Source organism: Strigops habroptila, chromosome 17 (genome assembly GCF_004027225.2).
Source record: "Strigops habroptila isolate Jane chromosome 17, bStrHab1.2.pri, whole genome shotgun sequence".
Lineage (NCBI taxonomy): Eukaryota > Metazoa > Chordata > Aves > Psittaciformes > Psittacidae > Strigops > Strigops habroptila.
Window position 1 is genome coordinate 50,298 of NC_044293.2, and position 18,286 is coordinate 68,583.

The 18,286-nt window shown below is 51.7% G+C and overlaps 1 protein-coding gene across 4 annotated transcripts in view; it reads right to left on the bottom strand.

The window, feature by feature from the left end:
- C2CD2L (C2CD2 like) overlaps positions 1 to 18,286 on the bottom strand; it is an 18,766-nt gene continuing 480 nt past the window's right edge. Inside the window, exons 1-15 of one of the 4 annotated variants that reach the window (XM_030505582.1) lie at positions 17,240 to 17,727; positions 15,342 to 15,437; positions 14,777 to 14,896; positions 12,821 to 12,931; positions 11,777 to 11,890; positions 11,045 to 11,156; positions 10,748 to 10,871; positions 10,128 to 10,192; positions 9,404 to 9,531; positions 8,968 to 9,139; positions 8,236 to 8,337; positions 7,487 to 7,620; positions 6,698 to 6,980; positions 5,417 to 5,626; positions 1 to 403 (exon numbers count right to left, since the gene is read on the bottom strand). In XM_030505582.1, the coding sequence (XP_030361442.1) occupies positions 303 to 403; positions 5,417 to 5,626; positions 6,698 to 6,980; positions 7,487 to 7,620; positions 8,236 to 8,337; positions 8,968 to 9,139; positions 9,404 to 9,531; positions 10,128 to 10,192; positions 10,748 to 10,871; positions 11,045 to 11,156; positions 11,777 to 11,890; positions 12,821 to 12,931; positions 14,777 to 14,896; positions 15,342 to 15,437; positions 17,240 to 17,485 (2,118 nt within the window). In that variant the 5' untranslated portion in view covers positions 17,486 to 17,727 and the 3' untranslated portion in view covers positions 1 to 302. Of the gene's footprint in view, positions 404 to 5,416; positions 5,627 to 5,909; positions 6,403 to 6,697; positions 6,981 to 7,486; positions 7,621 to 8,235; positions 8,338 to 8,967; positions 9,140 to 9,403; positions 9,532 to 10,127; positions 10,193 to 10,747; positions 10,872 to 11,044; positions 11,157 to 11,776; positions 11,891 to 12,820; positions 12,932 to 14,776; positions 14,897 to 15,341; positions 15,438 to 16,633; positions 17,219 to 17,239; positions 17,728 to 18,286 lie in introns of those variants that run through there. The other 3 variants (XM_030505584.1, XM_030505581.1, XM_030505583.1) reach the window with 3 other exon arrangements.

Below are 18,286 nucleotides of genomic sequence, written 5' to 3' on the forward strand. Positions count from 1 at the left end.
TCAGGTTTTGATTTCCATGTGGTTTAATAAGTTAACAGGTTCAGCCATTACACAGCAATGGAATTCTTTAACATTTACAAAGGTGCAAGAACTTCATTCATTTAGTCCAAACTAAGTCATTCTATTTTCATCTCTTAAATAGCTTCATGGTTCTTTTTTTTTTTTTTTTCCTCCTCTAAATGATCCATGGTTAAAATAATCCAACCAGAGAGAAGGCATCAAAGTACAAAAGAGCACGTACAAATTCAGCATGGATATTTGGTCCGGTACCTCTATGCACGAGAAAAGGTGGTGTGGAGCAGTCATGCCTGTAGAAGGAGCTGGGATACTGCAAGCACACAAAGATCTTTTCCAGAAGTTTGAGTCACCAGGACTGTTACTCTACCATGACGCCCACTGTGCCCTACATAGGGGAAGGGAGGGGCAAATTACGCTAAAGACCCCAGAACACGCAATCACCGACCACCCAACACTCAAGCATCTCGCCAGCTATCCAGAAATGACATCTCTGTTTAGCAGGCAGTGAACCAAGAGAAGCCATCACAGGAAGGAAGCAGCAACACTAGAGACAAACGAGTGGAATGAAAACATTTGTAAACGCAAGCTTTGCCCCCTGCCCAGTTCCAGTCTAGAAACAGCATGTGCCTGTGGCCCTCTTATATGTGCTTTTATTATTATATATATTTTACTATATAAGCCTTCATTATGCTCCTCCCACCCCCAAAACTGTTTTCTGACTAGCTCTCTACCCAAGTAAACTCCTATTGCCCTCCCCCATGTTAGCCAATCTGCCTAAAAACCCATCCTCAGCTACACAAACAGCACAAGGGTGCTTGCAGGGGCAGAAGTCGGACTTGTTTGCTCAAGGCTGCCTCCAAAGGTGTCCATGTAAGAAATATTTTGTGGATACCGCAAAAGCCGGTTAAGGCCACTCTCCCTATCTACTGATCAGTGCCATCATCCTCAGCTCTTTCGCAGCTTGACTGGTATGGGCACTCGCAGAGCACGCTCTAATTACAAGAGCGTGCAAACACATGTGCACACATGTAATCCCTCTGCCTTTCAGCACCCTCTCTGAGTAGCAGGCATCAGTCAGGCACCCATCATGCTAAAGCCTACGGCACCCCAAATTGCTGAGGTTTTGCAGTTCCCTCTATCTCTTCCCACGCCTATTTTCTCTCACCTCCAAGAGGATACCACTCGCAAGCTGACACCAAGGGCTTTCTTCCCCATGGGGAAGCTCTTAACAAGCCTTACCAAAACATGGTGAGAGGGTGTATCCGGAGCAAAACACACTTACAAGCATACTTACAGCCAGCAGCGCAATGCAGCATTTGGAACGCAGACACGCATAGGCAGGTTGAACTCCTTCAGAAGCCTCCCCAAGTTCAAGCCTACCACTCTGTCACTCTTCTTCCCCCATGTATTTGGTTGAGGACCAATTTCACAAGGTGCAGATATTGAGCCTACCCTGAGACAGCAACCTGGCAACTGCAGACCATTCTGAAAAGTTTGATGGCAGCCTGCACCGCACGCTGGGGTTGCTCTGTGGTCTCGGGCATTATGAAATGCCCCAGACCGTGCAATGTCACCGAGGCAAGGACACGGGTATCCAGAAGAAGTTAAACAGGGAAGAGCAGATTTCAAATAGCATTTCTTCTGACCTAAAGCCAGAAGGTACAAGCAGAGAATAAATACAGAAGAGATTTATTTAAGCCAAGAGCACTAGGGGGGAACACACACCCCCTCACAGGGGGACTGTGTCTTTACAGTTTCTGGAGGCCAAAGAACTACGTGACCTTCCCTTTCCTTCCAAGAAGATTAGCATAGAGGAATGGTTTCTCACACTGATAATCACACCTCCCTCATGAGGCAGATTTGTTACTGTTCTTGGCTTCGGGAAGCCAAGAGATACCCGTGCTCACATAACCAGGATTAACAAAACCAACTGCCTACTACTCGAGGGACAAACAGGACTGCAAGTGCAAGAAAGGAAGCCATGTACGGATACAAAGAGAAAGGATCGACACGTTACTTGGGAGCATATCTGAACTGAAAAGTTCCTGGTGCGTGTGGCTGAGCCACTCCCCCTACCCCTCTGTCCCTCAAAACGGCAGTTTACCCAAACACCCTCAAAAATATTCTGCGCTTCCCGATAACATTTAAAAGAAGAAGATAAAAGGTTACAGTATTAGTCCTACACTGTTCAACTCTGAGAAGCAATAAAATAGCAGAAAGTACATCTCTGCTAGAAAACTCAAGCAGGTGTGGGAATCAACGTCCGGGGACGTGCTCTGCCAGCACTTGACAATACCCCTTTCCTTCGCAAGCTATCTAACCCGATACAAACTTTTACAGCAATTTACAGGCCGTGATAAAAAGCACCACCAAAAATTCAAGGGAGGATACGCACCGACTGTTACACGTCCTGTGCGCTGTTTGTTCCACAGACCGCAGCGCAGGAGCTTCCCAGGTAAGTGTTCTGCCAGGGGAACGCTCAAAATCAAAACTAGTACCTCCACCGCGATACATCAGCAGGCATTGCCTGGAGCCGACAAACTGGAAACAAATTCGGGAAAGCCCAAGGATGTATGGTAGGAATTGCCTGTTTAACATGGCTAGAAAGGCATCCTTCGTCCCCAAGGCCAGTGAAGAACTCTTTCAGTTTTACTTCTAGCTTTCCTATCGCCTCCTTCCCCCAAGGGAGAACAAAACATTCCTGTTGAGATCTAGGTACACATTTGTCAGACATGAACCTCACTTGCCTTTCCTACCTCCAGTCTACAGCAACAAGGACACTTGACCTTGTGGCTCTCCTTGAGTATACAAGCCACAGGCTCGTGCTTCGGAAGCACAGCAGGGAGCCTTGGGCATTCGCCTCCAGCTGCTCCGCACCAAGACAGCTTGAGCCGCTCTTGCGGTTTAAAGAAAAGAACACAGGGCTATTCAATGAGACCCACGGAAGGTCCTGCAATAAACCCACAACTGAAGAGCTGCTGGCTCTTCTGGAAGTTCCCTTCTACTCAAACCAGCATTTCTAATGCGAGGTTTCACAGCCACGCCACTAGACAAGCAGTGCTGTCTGGGCTCAGCTGGCACTTTTCATTCAAAGCAATACCTTGACATGCATTAAAAAAGAAAAAACGAAACCCCAAACTGGAGCGCCAAGTACCGTTAGCAACAGAGACAGATCGGTAGCAGGGACGGTAAGAGAAAGAACGCCCAAAAAGGAACCAAACCCCAAGGTGCCGGGAACAGGGGTGTGCCTGCAAAGGACAGTGCCACGCGCAATGCCGCACCAACCTGGCAAAGGCAGGCTACGTCAAACCGGCTGCCAGATGGCTAGAGGAGAGCCGCATATTGCCAACTTCCACCAGCGCCACAGCAGGAACCGAGCACTCGCATCAAGGAAATTCACATTCAGTGAGAAACAGTAAGCACTCCAACGTCAGCAGCACATGGAGCTGCAAACAAAGCCACGGTACCACGCGGATGAGGGAAGAAACAAAGGATAAAAAACACGGAAGAGCACGGGGATGACGGAAAGACTCCTGGACCAAAACAAACAGATGGAGAAGAGGTTCCTGGTCAGCCGGCGGGGCTGGTCCAATTTCTCACACGTGCTCAACCTCACAGGGAATCGGCAGGAAAGAAGAATCCCTCCCACTGGCAAGCATCGGCGGTGTCAATGCAAGCCCCAGGTGACTCCAGCCACCCCGTCACCTTCAGACACTTTCAAGAGATGCTCCGAAATTCACGTCTGTGAATCTTTTCTCAGCAGCACACCGAACGCGTTCCGGTCTCTGGAAATGGCATGCAATGGCCATATGGGTAAGCCAGAATGTGTCCCTCCGAAGAACGAGATGTTGTTTTATGCACCCTGTCAGGAGAACAACTGCTTTTTCAGTTGGTCGCATCCTGCGTAAGGCAGGGTGACAGCTCTCACCTGGGAGGTACTGTAACAGGAGAGCAGAGCTAGTGAATCCAGTCAGGCCTAGACGACTGCTCTTCAGGGAGGTTTTTTCTCCTCTTTGCCCTACCTCCTTAACTCTACAACTCACAGGAGAGAGAAAGCTTCCATTCAAACCAGGCACGGTGTCAGGGCGCAAGGGTTTCTCTGAGAGTGTCGTTACTTTATCTGAACAAGGACTTGGGATATTCGCAACAGGCGCATGTCAGGAGACCAGGAAATCATTTGCCTGGAAGGGCAGTCTCCTTCTGCCCAAGGAGTTGGTTTTCTCCCGTGTGCTTCTCCCTCTGCAAATATTCACTGCAGAAACACCCGCTGTTTGAGTGTGGTGGACTGGGTTTGCTTGAAGAAAGGAAATACCGGATGCAGTCAAGAAAGGCTTCTACTGCAAGAAACCTTTTCATCAGTGAAAACATATAAACTCTTGCCTCTTTCTGTCACGTGGCTTTAGACTTCACACTGCCCTTTCGCTAGGGTCACCACATTCCTCACTCCCCATCCCCAGCATGGTACCGGTCCTCGGCGAGAACCACAAGAGCACGAGAGGCCAGGCACCCTGCAGATCCGGAAGGCAGCCCTGCCCAGCAACACTCCCAACCACCCCGAGGGAAAGGGCTCTGCTCATACAACGGCCAGTGCACGCGTGCATCATGGCCATTTGACAACGCGGATGTGGAAGGAAGGCTGCATCATAGGGTGGCAGTGCCAACGGCACCAACCAGATGTTCTTGCAAGGGCCCAGGCTTCTACGAAAACTCGCCCGGTGGTTAAACTTCCTTCTTAGAGGCTCCTTCCTTCATCTGCATAGCGCAGAAAGCAGGCATCCCTCAGCACTGTTGGAAACAGAGCTGTTCCAAGAACCAAGGACCGCAGAGCCAAGAACCGCAGCCTGGGAACACACCGCACTGTGCGTCGGTCAGATTACAGGCTCTGCACCATGCAGAAGCAACAAGAGCATTTAGATGGCCAGCGACCGCATCATTCTCTCCCACTAGAAGAACCGAGTGAGGCTACATCCCATGCTTCTCAGCATCGTAGCTAAGCCAGCAGTTTCTCCATCTTTAACTCTGAGCATTGCCACTCAAGAGCCTCCCCACTGCCCCCTTCCTTCCAGGATGCACTCAGCGACACCAGACAGCTACGCGGGCAGAGTCGCTTCCACAGCTCCTGGGATTTCCACCAGGATTAGCATACCACCTCGATTTTCTGGGAGAGTGCAGTAGGATAGGACAGTCAGAAAGGACTAAGCTGAGGCAGACGAGCAGCCTATGCCCCAGTTTTGCCACCTCTGTTCCCCAAATGGCATAAAGCACCGGGGGCGTCTTCCCTTGGCCAAGGTTGAAAGGAACCGGACCGCAGGTCACAGATACCATAGAGTGGGAAGACAAGAGACTAGAAAAGGATCTCTGTGCAATCTTTACAGCTTCTCCCTCCTTCAGTTCTCACCTGCCGTCGCGCTGTCGCTAACTTTGGGTTTGGATTTAGACTTGAAGGAGAAGCGCTTGATGAGGCGACGGGAGAAGCTGCCGGCTTTCTTCCCGGCAGCGGAGTTGGTGGCAACGTTGGACAAGTCATCGTGAGACTGGCTTAGGCCCGCTTCCTTCTGCTTGCTCCTCCTCCGGAAGATGAGCTTGGTTCCACTCCGAAGAAAGCTAACTGCAGAGACGGAAAGGAAGGAAATGAAAATCATGACAGTATCCTGCCCTGGCGAGTCTCGGGGGCAATAACGCACCCGGCCGCTCTCTGATGTGCAGCACAGATGTCTTCCGCCCCGAGCAACGGAAGCGCACAGCAGGTCAGCAAATCCCAGCTCCCAGACACACGGCAAAAATCTACATTCACGACAGGCCGCAATACTAATAAGCGGCTTCACTAAGCGCGCCGTCACAGATCCCCTCTGAATAACCTTCCTTTCACACAATGACGTCCTCCCTGCAGCGAAAGTGTGAAGAACTGTAATAGAAAGCTAAGACTCATACAAAGGGAAAACACGTGAGAACATCTGCATGCGGAGACACCATGAGAAACGCACAGCAGGGAAAAGGACTCTTGGACCAGCTTGTCTCAAGGAGACTCAGATTAGCCAGTGATCAAGCCACCAGAGCGACTGCCCCCAGTTTCACAAGATGCCTGAACCTGGAGACAAATGACGGCAATGGACAGTGATTCACGTGGCCAGAACAGGATGGAGATGCTAACTGCTGTCAGCCCCAAACAGGTGCCAGGTGTAAAAAGGCATATCCGAAACCTGCACGCCATACAAAGCTGCAACAGTATTTCCTACAGAGCACAAGTTAACAGAGGAAGAGGGAGGGAGTCGAGGCCTGTACAATCCACATTGTCGGCCAGCCTCCATTTCCATGCTAGAGGCAGCTGAATTCAGAGGAGGAACCGTTACTTATGGAGGCGTGCCCGATCTGTGGTCCTGGAGCCTAGGGAGAGAAAACAGGTTCTCAGAACCACGCAAACCGCACAGGGAGCAGAGAGCATGGGACCCGGAGAGAGAGCACAGAAACCAAAAAGGCCACAGCAATCGGACACCTGCAGAGGCATTTGGAACTGCTCCAGCAGGAAGCATGTGAGAAAGGCAGGCTCTTCCATGCTCTGGAAGAAGCCGCTCTTCGCCATACTGAAAGCTGGCTCCAATCCCCACGCTCGGGCAGGGAACTCTGACAGTACTTAGTCCTCAAGGCTACTGTTAGCTACGATCTACTCGTTCATCCTTACCTTTGTGATCTTTCAAGCTCCTGGTCTCAAGTGCTCCCGTGGAGCCAGTTTCAGACTCAACATCTTCCACCGATGGCCTCTCAGAGATGTCCGACCGTGTTGTCTCATCCAGCTCCTGACCGGCTCTTTGTCCAGACAGCGACGATTCTGGCAGCTGTGATGATTCAGTAGAATCATGCATCCACTCGCCTGTGCCCTCTGCCACAGAATCCCCGTACACGGTGGCCTCCAGGGATGCAGCATAACCCAGAGAAAGTGCCATTTCATCTTGAGCGATAGGTACCTGGAGGGGGATCAGAGGGTCAGACAGACAGGAAGACACGGTTTAAAAGGATCGCACTCATCCTCCTTTTTCCATCTACACCTACATATGGATGCCCAGGCTCCAGTCATCAGAGCTAGACAGCACCGATGCACAACTGTCATTTTTTTGCTAAAACATACTGGAATGTGGCCAATTGTAAAGCATTCTGCGGCACCTCCCTCGCTCCCTCAGGCAAGTCCAAGGACTCCACGAGGTTCCCAACTAGCTATGGCAGCAGCCTCTCTTTCCGCAGCTGCCCTTTGTGAACTCCCACCAACAGCTGCCCCGCAGACTGGCAAGGTACTTTTGGCACTCACTGGGAAGCAGTGACAAGCTGCAAGGAAGCAGCAAAAGGGTTCTGCCGAGCAAGTCATCTGTGCCAGAACTTTCCCACACTGGTTCCTAATGGACCGGGTGGTTTCAATGCACCCATCCCTAGAAACGACCTTACAGATTGGAAATGGAGCCCGCTAACTACCAGAGACCTTGGAAACTCCCGAGATGATCAGCGTGCTACGTTTCGTTGGGGTCTTCTTGACAGGCTTGTTATTTGTCTCAGTCAGCTGCCTGATCGCTGTCTCAGCCACCGGATCCAAGCCGTTGGGCATATGGCTATCCCCTGAGCACAAGAAAGATACCAACACTTGGTGTAGCGGCCTTCGGCACAAGCAAGAGGTCACTTGCTTACCATGGTGCTCATTATAGGCAACTCCATGTGCACAAAGGGAGAGAAAAGAATTTATGACACACTTGCCCAAATAAACCAAAGGAAAGAAGCGCTATATAGCTCTTGGCTCTTTTAGGCACCTGCAAAATTTGATTTCCCACCAGACATGTCATTAAAATATCCTTCCTGCTTAACAAAGAATTCCGAAGACTCCCAAGAGTTTGGGCAGCCTCGGCCGTGAACCATCAAAAAGGGTGCGGCTCTCTGTCCCAGAGACAGTCAGAGCCCTGAGTATGGGATGAGCACAGCTCTTTGGGTCCATATAGCCCAAAACATTCTCATCAAGCAAATGCCTGCAGTCACAGACCAGATAGCCACAGTGGAATGCCTTTTACCTGCTCCCATCCGCCACCACTTCTCTGGCCCCACCTTCCCTCAGGCACTCGGACATCCTCTTCCACAGCAAACACAGACGAGTTCTGTGGCCCACATTCAGACAGCCACTCTCCAAGAAAGGCTAAGGAATACGGTCACTCCAGTAAGAACCTCAGGTTTCCAAGCACTTACGGCTACTGCTGGGTAAGGGGCTGCAAGGGCAGCCACTCTCCAAAAGCACAGTTGTCTTCTTTTCGGTCACTTCCACCTTGGAAGGCGACCTCGATGGCGAATCTTCATGGTGAAAGAGAGGCAGAGACATAAAGACACCAGTAAGTGGAGACAAAGTTTAGGCAACTTCGCTACCATGTCGTGGCCCCCTACTCCCCAAAAAAACCTCAAGTGCACGTGCCGAGAGCCTGCAGAGGCTGGCTCCATGAGGCTTTGTGACAACAAAGTAGTAGAAAGCCTACTGGAAAAAGACACACAAAGCAGCCCAGTTGTGAGACCCTGTTCATGCCATTTCCCAGCCCTGCCTCATGGAATACGCGGCACCACATTCATCAGGATATCAGACTGCAAGCAGCAACAACCACTAGCAAGCAAGGCCAACGTGCTTCCGGTTCTCATTCAGGACACACAGCGTAACTTTGGCAGCGAAGAAAACAGAGGAAGAGCGGCAAAGCACTTGGCCCACCACCACACAGAGGCTGCGCAGCGGCATGCACGTTAAAGAGTCAGGAGCTCCCACTGCCAAAGGCATCAGAGAGGCTTGTCCTTCTCTCACCTCCCCCCAAACACAGGACTGCATCAATTCCTTTCCTCGGAGCTAGGCATGAGCCTCCAGCCAGCCACAAGATGCTAAGGAGCCTGCGCCCCCATAGCAGCCACCTGTACAAGATGCCCGTCATGGGGCAGCCTCACCCAGTTTGCAGTCTGCCTTAGGCCGGGACTGAATCGTGGTGACAGTGGTCACGATGGTGCCATCAGGCATGATGGTCCGGTCCATTTCCACCTTCTTAGTGGGGGTGATGCTGGTTCGCAGAGACGTGGCATGCTGAGCATTCAAAGATGCAGGAGACTCCTGGAATAGCAGCTACAAAGAGTAAAGCGCAGCTCAGAGAGGCTCTCCTCTTCCCAGTCAGAAAGGCAGGTGTATTGGTGACAAAAGCTACTGCTCCAGACACCAAGGAGCCATCCCTGCTACCAAGTCAGTTGAGCAGAGGGAGGCTTGGGGAGCAAGAGCCCAGCAACACCCCTCTGCGACCTAAGGGTCTGACAGTCCCCTGCGATGAGCCCAGGCCCAGTTACGCCCGTCTCTGGCTAGAGGCTCGCGTCGTAAACACTGTTATGGGCTCACCTCCAACGTAATCGTAGCTTCAGCTGCCAGTGACCACCCAGCTCCCGGGGCCAGCGAGCAGACCTGTCTCCCGGAAGGTTCTTTGCCCAAAGAATCAAGCAAAAGCGTGGCATGTGCCAGCAACACACCTGCGAGAAGGAACAGGAAAACAGAACGCACCACGTGAACTCAGCATCTGAGACACCTCCCTGGCAACTCCTGCTTTTTGGGAAGCAGCCCTGTGGGTCAACAAGGCCAAGCCACTGCCCCGTAACTCCCAGGTTCGAGGCGGGGAAGAGGCAGGCAGCACTCCTCTGCTCCTCTTTATTGATCCAGAAATTGACTCCCTGAAAGAGGTGGGTGTTGTACAGCCTCCATAAAAAATAAGCACTGCAGTTAGTCCCTGAGTGCAAACGAACAGAGTCACGAGCCTTGTGCAAACTTCTTCCAACATACCGGTGCAAATCCCCGCATCCCTCTCCCTGCTTCAGAGTGGGGACGGGCAGGCCATGGGAATCTCCCGGGTATCAAAAAGGTCAGAGTAAGAGCGTTTCACTCGGAAGAACAGACTCCAAAGTCATTTTACGTGGTGAGGGGCTCACATAAAGTCAGATATGAAAAATCCTTTGCAAAGTTCATTGCAATCATACCGACACCGAACTACCACAGGCTCAAAGCACACGAAGTCCCTTAGGCACATTTGTCTCCCCATCTTACAACCCGTCCTACGGCTGCCAGTACTCACTTCCCCCTCTGTCGCTGTTCCCCAGCACCTGTAGCTTCAGCTCTCTACTTCTATGTCCCAACTCCCTGTTGGAACAAAAAAAAGACAGGCTCATATTAGGCAATCTGCAAAAGAGCCAAGGAGCAAGCAACCCCATTCCATATCTTCCCTCCCTCAAATCTCACGTGCTTCGTCACCTCTTCCAAAGCTTCAGTATGTATGCGCTACTTTGGAGGACGAGACAAGGGGCAGCAAACTACACAGAAGAGAAGAACTCCTGTTTGTATCACCTGCAGGGAGGTGTTAGGCTGCCAGGAGAAGTTGCAAGAGCAATCCATCTGGAAGGCCGGGATGTACGCTCCAGGCCTTCTGCATCTGCTGCTCCAGCATGCCGACCATGATCAGCGCTTCTGACCACCCAGTTAAAACAGAGTCCAGGGGAGCAGGAAATACATATGCAAGCTGGGGCCAATCACCGGAATTGGAAGCCCAGTACACGGGCAGCACAAACTCACGACGCCCCACAGTGCAGACTTCACCTCTGTGCAGTTTGCATCAGTTACTGCCACACAGTAATAACACCCAGAGACCAAGCTGGTCCACCTTTGCTGTGCCAGCCGTGAGGAAGGTGCAACACTTACAGAAAGAGCTCCTCGTTCCACTCAATTTCTGCTACTGCGCTGGCACTGCCAGCTGTCACCGGCCTCGTCCACTTCTGCTGTGGGGGGCTGTCTAGTTCTGCCACGCAGCATATCTCCTCAAGTCCTGCAACAGAGGGATGGAGCGCACGCGTGCGCTCAACACGAGGTGGTGGCTTGGTGGTCACATGCCCCTCTTTTCCATTTTTTTTCCATTCAAACCCACCCAAAACATCCACTCACTCCAATCTCACCACCTGTGCGCTCGGCTCTGCAGATCAGCAAAGTTTTCATGCTTACCTCCTTTCCCCTGGCAGCCCAAGTTCAGCACTCGAAGATTCCGGAGCAACAGCTTAGAACCCAGAGGGGCTACTCTGGACAGTGACTCTCGGGCCAACTTATCACTGGGAACCTGAGAAATGACAAGAGCAAGGCCTTTATCATTCACTTGCCAGCAGACACCAGCAAGACACATGACGTTCATCCCCGCATCTGCCAAGTAGCTCTTTGCACCATCAGGGAATACCTGCAGAGCCATCAAGAGATGCTGCAGGTTCCCCAAGCTATTGACCTCCGTTGGACCCCTGTGTTATTTCAGATGGTGAATTTCAGGCAGACAAGAAGAGACAGCCAAGCACAAGCTTGCTGGCTGCCAGGCAGACTACGGAAGATGACATGCCATGGACCATTCCATGCCCACAAAGGCTGCTGCAGACTGAACCTCAGCGTTCAGAGGAACAGAGAGACTGCCAAAAGAGAGATGTGTCTCAGGCAGTTCGGCTCCGCCTCAACACAACTGACACTCAGCACTGAGAAAACAAGGTACAAACAGAGCTGCCCTTTGGAGTGGTTTCCAATCAACCCTCCTCCCCAAGCCACAGTACACCAACTCCTACTACAGCGCGAGCCAGGTTGCAGGTGTCACCCAGAAGCAAGTCTCGACCTCTGGATTCCTGCCTGAGCTTCAGCCCTCAGAAGCACCCCGGGGCACAGAGCTTGAGGCACAAGAGTGACAGGAGGAGAGAGCCTTACTGCACCAGCTCCAGCGGTGCAGGCCTTCAGATTCACTGTAATGGCTGGCTGCGTGCTGATGATGGTATCCTCGATCAGATCCTTTATGGTGGACAGGTCTGCTCTCCCTTCATTCTTTTCTCCGCAAATCAAGAGGAAACACAGAAAAATCATAATAAGGCAGACATGTTTTCTTTTTATTCAGCTCCAGCTGCTTCTCACACCTCTAAGACAGTACACGGTCTTTCTCCCGGCAATAACATCCCAGGTACTCTTGCCGTATCCTGTACTTGCTCTCCCCACTATTAAAAGCTTCTGTGTAACAGCTGCAGGCAAATGTAAGTTGTCTAAGTGAGACAAACTAATCCTCTGCATCTGTAGTCTACCCGTTGCAAATTTTGACAACATAGCTTTTAAAGTTTGCCACATCCAAACCACCTTGTGAGATGGTACTACCGCACTTCTGGGAGAACAGCTCGATTCCCCCATATACTCGTGATATAGCAACAAGGGTGTCAATAAAACAAACAAATGAGCCAACCCATTTGAATCACAGAAGCACAAGCACTCCTGCGTTCAGCTCGTTAAGCCTCTAACACGTGTGGGTTCTGTTCTGCACCGCTAACCTCTCCAAAAAAACCCAAATAAACAAAACAAGCAAACAAAAAACCCAAACCACCACTCCCCTCCCACACCCCCTCAAAAAAAAACCCCAAAACCAACAGCTCATTTTGCAGCTCAACATCTGACAACAGCAGGAGGACCTACGCAGACAGAAAGCCTTTTTTGCTACACTTACTCCCATTCAGCTGTTACACCAAACGTGGATGACACGTGTCGGTACCGCTTTAGCCCTCTTGAGGATGTGCTGTTTTGACAGAGCTGAGCTAGTACAAAATCTAGGGCAAAAGAATCCCCTCCCTCGCCCTGAAGGGCCACGAGAGCAAATTGCCAACCTCTCCTCCTTTCCCCTCTGCAACAGCCTTCCTTCTGTCTCAGCACTGTTTCTGCCTTTCTCAGCTTTACTCTACTCGAGCCCAGCCTCTCCCACTGTTTGCCGCTCACCTCACGAAGATGAAGCCTCGGAAGAACGGAAAGGTTCAAGTCCGGTCTGTCTTTGAACGTCCACGACACCAGAAGACCTTCGTTCTGAATCTCCTCCAAGTGGATCTCCACCTGGCCCAGAACAAATACCCACGGTCAAGAAGGGATTCTGCTTCCATTAGGTTCTTCTTGCCCTGCTTCAAATTCAGCGACCGAAAGGCCCCTGCGCCAGGGTGACAGTAAGAGATAGAACGTGAGAATACAAGCAGTCCCAGGCCTATGGGAAGCAGCAGCTACAGAAGAAGCTCCATACTGAGAGCTTCTGGCTTCCTCACTGCTTTTGGATGCCCAGGCACCATTGGAGGGAAAAAACATAGGTGATTTCTATGGCCGAAGAAAAAGCCTGCAGAACAATCTGAAAGAGTTGGGCACCAACAACGGGATATTTACTGAGCTACATCCATTAACCACTGCCAAACCTAAGCACGGCCATTTTTAAGTTAGCAATGCATCTCTAAGACATTGTCCTCAGACTGAAAACTCATCCAGGTCACCAATAATCTGCAACAATAAACCAGAATGAACATCATCCCGTCATTCAGTTGAAAAGTTGCACACCCATACACCTGAAAGGCATCCTTAATGCAACAGACAGAAACGGAACCACACAGGAAGAACTCATGACAGCGTATCTCTAGTAAAAACAGAGGAATTAAATTTAACAGTTCTAAAGTCATTGACAGCCTGCCATTTATTTACCACGAATGCAGAAGGTTGGTCAAAAGTGACAGATCTGGGACATGGCAGCCACTAATAACCAACAGGAGGTGCATAAAAGAGACAAGGTGCATTTGGGAATATGGTAATTGAAGTATTCCAACCGACAGCCAAATGCTAACCTTACCAGCATTTCACAATGCAGCAGCAGCAAGACCTCAAGTAGAATACCACAAGCAACTCTCTACAAGAACCATCGACCCAAAACTTCGGCGGGCACAGACAAGGAGAGCTAGAAAATGCTGGTGAGTAGAGGAGTAATTTGATGAGATGTGACAAAGTCCACCTTTCAAAGATGAAAGGCGACCACAGTTGCTGCCCACCACTAGATCTGCAGTGTGCACACTAAACACGGAGGAGAGAGAGATGGAGAGAGTGAAGAGCTATTTAAATGACCGCAGAAAAGAGGCATAAAACCAAACGGGAATGATCTGTTAAATGTGGGTTGAAAATTTTAACAATGCCTCTGAGAGCAAAGGGTTCTAGAACAACCTTCTTATTATCATCTGTAACAGCACAGGGCTGGCTTCCGCTACCAAAGAGCTACTTGCAAGTTCACCACGTCTCCCTGTAGCACAAATGAGCGCGCCATCTCCAACAAGATACGGTCTCCGGTGTCAAGCCCTTCTTTGCAATGGGAACAAAATGGCATTCTAGAGAAGCGACCATGGAGTTACCACCCACTGCCGTTTCACAGAGCTTCTGCTCTAGAAAAAGCATCTCCAATATTCAACAAACTGAAAAAAATCCGCTTCACAATCTTGTGACCATAATCAAGGAGATACCGCGCCTCAACGTGGATTTCTTTTTCACGCCAACAACCAGGACACACCCGTAAGTGTATATACACACGGGACGTGTTTCTTGCTATCCATCGCGCCCGGAGGGGAACTGAACTCTGCGGACCTTTCAATTCTTAAACACTCACTTAAAACATGGTAGAGAAGGCTGCCATGCCAAATCTCACACCTCTCTGGATTTTGTTATGGCTACATTACGTAGCCAACATCTGCAGAACAAGACACAGAAAGCGGGACTTTTGGCACGGGATTATCTGCCACCACACCAAATATGATGACAGCAACATCACTTCTTCCAGCATCACAAGGCCTTTCTTCACACTATACTGTGTCTTTCTTGCCTCCCTCCTAGAGGCGGGTGAAGGAACAAGGTCACAGGCTAACTTTTTACAACCATTACCTGAGCCTGCAGCACAGCCAAAGTGACATGATAGGTGTCCACAGAAACAGCAGCTGGGGACTGCTGAGTAACAGACACAGGGAATTTCACAGCTTCAGCTGACAGATGGCAACACAGCACCTAGACAGAAAAGGAAAGAAGAGTTTATATTCCCGGTGAGAAGCTATCACAAAGCGACAGCAAAACCTCTAAAAGTGATAAGCAAGGGTGACCCACCATGGCAGGAAAGAAACATGAGGCTTGCTCCCAGACTCTGCGGAACCTGCCATTAAAGACTATGCACGTGACGCAGTAAAGACATACCGTTGACAAGATCTCTCTTCTCCTCTCCACTGCAAGATCCTGATATTTGGGCTCAGCACACATACGCCCTAGCTCCACCGACATATCTGTCCTAGGGCTCCCCAGAGTCAGTTGGCACACCACCGAACTCAACAACGAATCTTGCCCGAAACCTCCCCAGTTCCACGATCCCCATCACGCAGCTCTCGGCAGCCTCCCTACAACACACCATCAGCCAACAGAAAAAACCCGCACAGAACAATTCGGAACAGCAAAGCCTTACCATGCTGCGGTCTGACTGTCCCTTGCACATCACGTGACTTATATTTGCGGCTGGTGGTAGCTGAGAACCCTCTTCAAACGTGATCTGCACTGAACTCTAGGAAAAGAGAATTCCGTTAGTTCCCACTGATCAAGATATCCCAGATAGTTTGAAGGAGGATGAATGATTCTGAGGTGGGGGCCCTAGACACACTCAGGTCCCTTTCCATGAGTCTTGATAGGCACAACCATCGCACACTGCAATTCTGCCCACCTTGGCTTGCCCTTACAGAGAAGGAAAACAAGGTCTCCAGTTGAGGCTTAGACTCACAAACACTACATTGATTTCAGACAGGCAAGCTCAAATGAGAATGTAAAATTGTTCTGGATAGCAGTCAACTCTAAGTCAAGTGCATTAACCCTTCTTCACTGCAGAAGCTTTCCTGTTTCTTCTCTCTCTCCCTGCTCTGTACTAATCCTGCCCAAGTTTAAAACAAACAAACAAACCAATCTTTTAAAGTTCACCAAGCTGAAAGAAGCCACACAGAAACAAGAAAACCACAGAAGAAAACAGACTACCGAGAAGGAAGTGACCAAGCAGCATTCCTTCAGGACTCCAGAAAGCTAGCCTCCCTCTATTATCCTTCCATAGCAAATCATGAGACTTCTACCCCAGTTTTAGCACTTTCTTTTCCCTCTCTTGGGACTACACACAAGGGAGAGTCAGCAAAGAGTTCCTCAGCAGAACGCATCGTGCAGAAACTCGGTACCGAACCACTAGCTAAAAACCAAAACACTACCTTTCAGCTGTTTTGTCACCTGACACAGAGATACCTCAAAACCAACTGCATTATAAAGGATAGTTGCAAGTTTAGGCCAAATGTTGCAATGCAGTAACCTTCCGTATAGATCATAAAGCTTAGACAGAATCAAAGAATAGTTAAGAGATGGAAGGGACCTTAAAGCTCACCTAGTTCCAATCCCCTGCCACAGACAGGGACACCTTCCACTAGACCAGGTTGCTCAAAGCCCCGTCCAACCCGGCAGAACTTCGAGAACACCGCGCTTGACCTATGTAATTAAGATCTGGTCTGTCTTGTGCAGTTACTTTTGAGTAAGACTGCTTAATAAGCCTTATTAATCCTTCTGCTCTCCAGATGTCAGACACCACCATCTACTTTAAGTACCAAAACTGAAGCACCCCATACTTACTGACAAAGTAAAGCCCTCCTTCGTAAAGCCAAATCACAGAGGACGCTCCTTCGGGTTCTGCAATCTTTATTCTAATGGCTGTATGGCCAGGGTGCAACTTACCTGCCTCGTAACTGAAAAAGACTTCTCAAAAAAAAAGCCATGGGTACAGTGCAGGCAACACATAACTAAAAGAAGCACTTCTTCCAAGGCACCTTCCCCAAAGATCCAATTTCTTCATCTCACACCAGCAAGTTATTATCAAGTACAACAGACTTTGGACCATAGCTTTTGCAGGCAAAAGCCCCTGCCTCACAGGCAATGCAAGCTACCGTGCAATTCTTTCCATGTGGAATCAGTGTGGCACATTTTTCTTCACAGACTGCAAAACTATAGATCAACATAACGGTGACTCTAGGAGATTAAAGGAAATAAACACCACAAAATTGGAAAGAGGTTGCTGTGGAAACCTCAAAGCGGCCACAGCAGCCGGCTTCATCAGACCCCACTCGGCCTCGGGCCCCGAAGCCGCTGCCCAGCGCCTCCTTTCCGTGTTCCGACAACCCGGCAAAGCCGCCTCTAGCTGCTCGAGCACAGGTGCTGGCTCCCTCCGGCCAAGCCCCCACAGCCGCAGACAGCGACCGGCCGGGAAGGCTTCCCCGCAGCCGGAGAACAAAGGGCCGGCGGCCCCGCCCGCCCACAAGCCGCGGCCACCGCCCCCGGCCGTACCCCGTGCCGGCGCGCCTGGCTGTTGAGGGCTCGCACCCAGGCCCGCTGCCACTGCTCCCGCAGGGACCGGAGAGCGAGCAGCGCGGAGAGCAGGGCCCGGGCCCCGGCCTCCTCCGTCGCCGCCCCGCGCCGCCGCGGCGCTCGCAGGACCGCGGACCGCCAGTACTGAAGCAGCCAGGCCGCGACGGTGAGGAGCGAGGCGGCGAAGAGCAGCACCAGCGCGGCCCAGCCCAGATCCGGCCCCATGGCACAGCGCGCAGCGACTCACGGCGGGCCGGCGGGCACGGACACGGCCCCGGCGCTCCGCCGCCGGCCCAGCCGCTGCCACCTCCCGCCGGAGGGAGGGAGGAAGGAGGCGAGGCTGCGTCGTCGCCCTCCTCCCGGCCCCGCGGCGGACGTGGGCCCGGCCCGGCCACCGCCGCAGCAGCCTGACCCCAGCGGCGCCCCGGGCCCGCGCTCGCAGAACCGCGGCGCCGACCTGCCCCCCCGCCGCCGGCCGCCTTCTTCCGGCGCGGCGCCCCCCCGCGGCCCGGCCCCGCGCGCAGCTCGCCGCCTCTCCGCTCCTCCATAGTGGTCACGGCCCGCGGTAGCACCGGCCGGCGGGTGGCGATGCCTTGCTGTGGACCCGCGGGATCTCTGCCCAGCACGAGCCCCCTCGCTGCGGTTTTCTCCCTACCAGTAACACCGCCGGCCTCCACGTTAAAGTGTACAAATCGTCCTTGCAGCAGGGCCAAGGCGGCCTCACCCCCTCAGCAGCGCTCTGGGCGCCGCAGGACGAGCACCTCATGTCGCCACAGCCCACTCGCACCGGGCGCGGGAAAAGCCTCTCACTCCTGCCGCCGCTTCCCCGCGCCGTTCACCGACTCACGCCACACGCACCCCCCGCGGAAAGAACCCCCCGAGGGTCCCAGCGCTGTTAACAACCGGCAACCGAGAGTCTCCCGTTAGACACTTTATTGACTTTTAGATACTGGAGGGAACGCGTAGGGCAAAGGAACCGGCGGCCGCTCCGCCCCTCGCTCTCTTGCACCTCGCCAGCGCTCGACG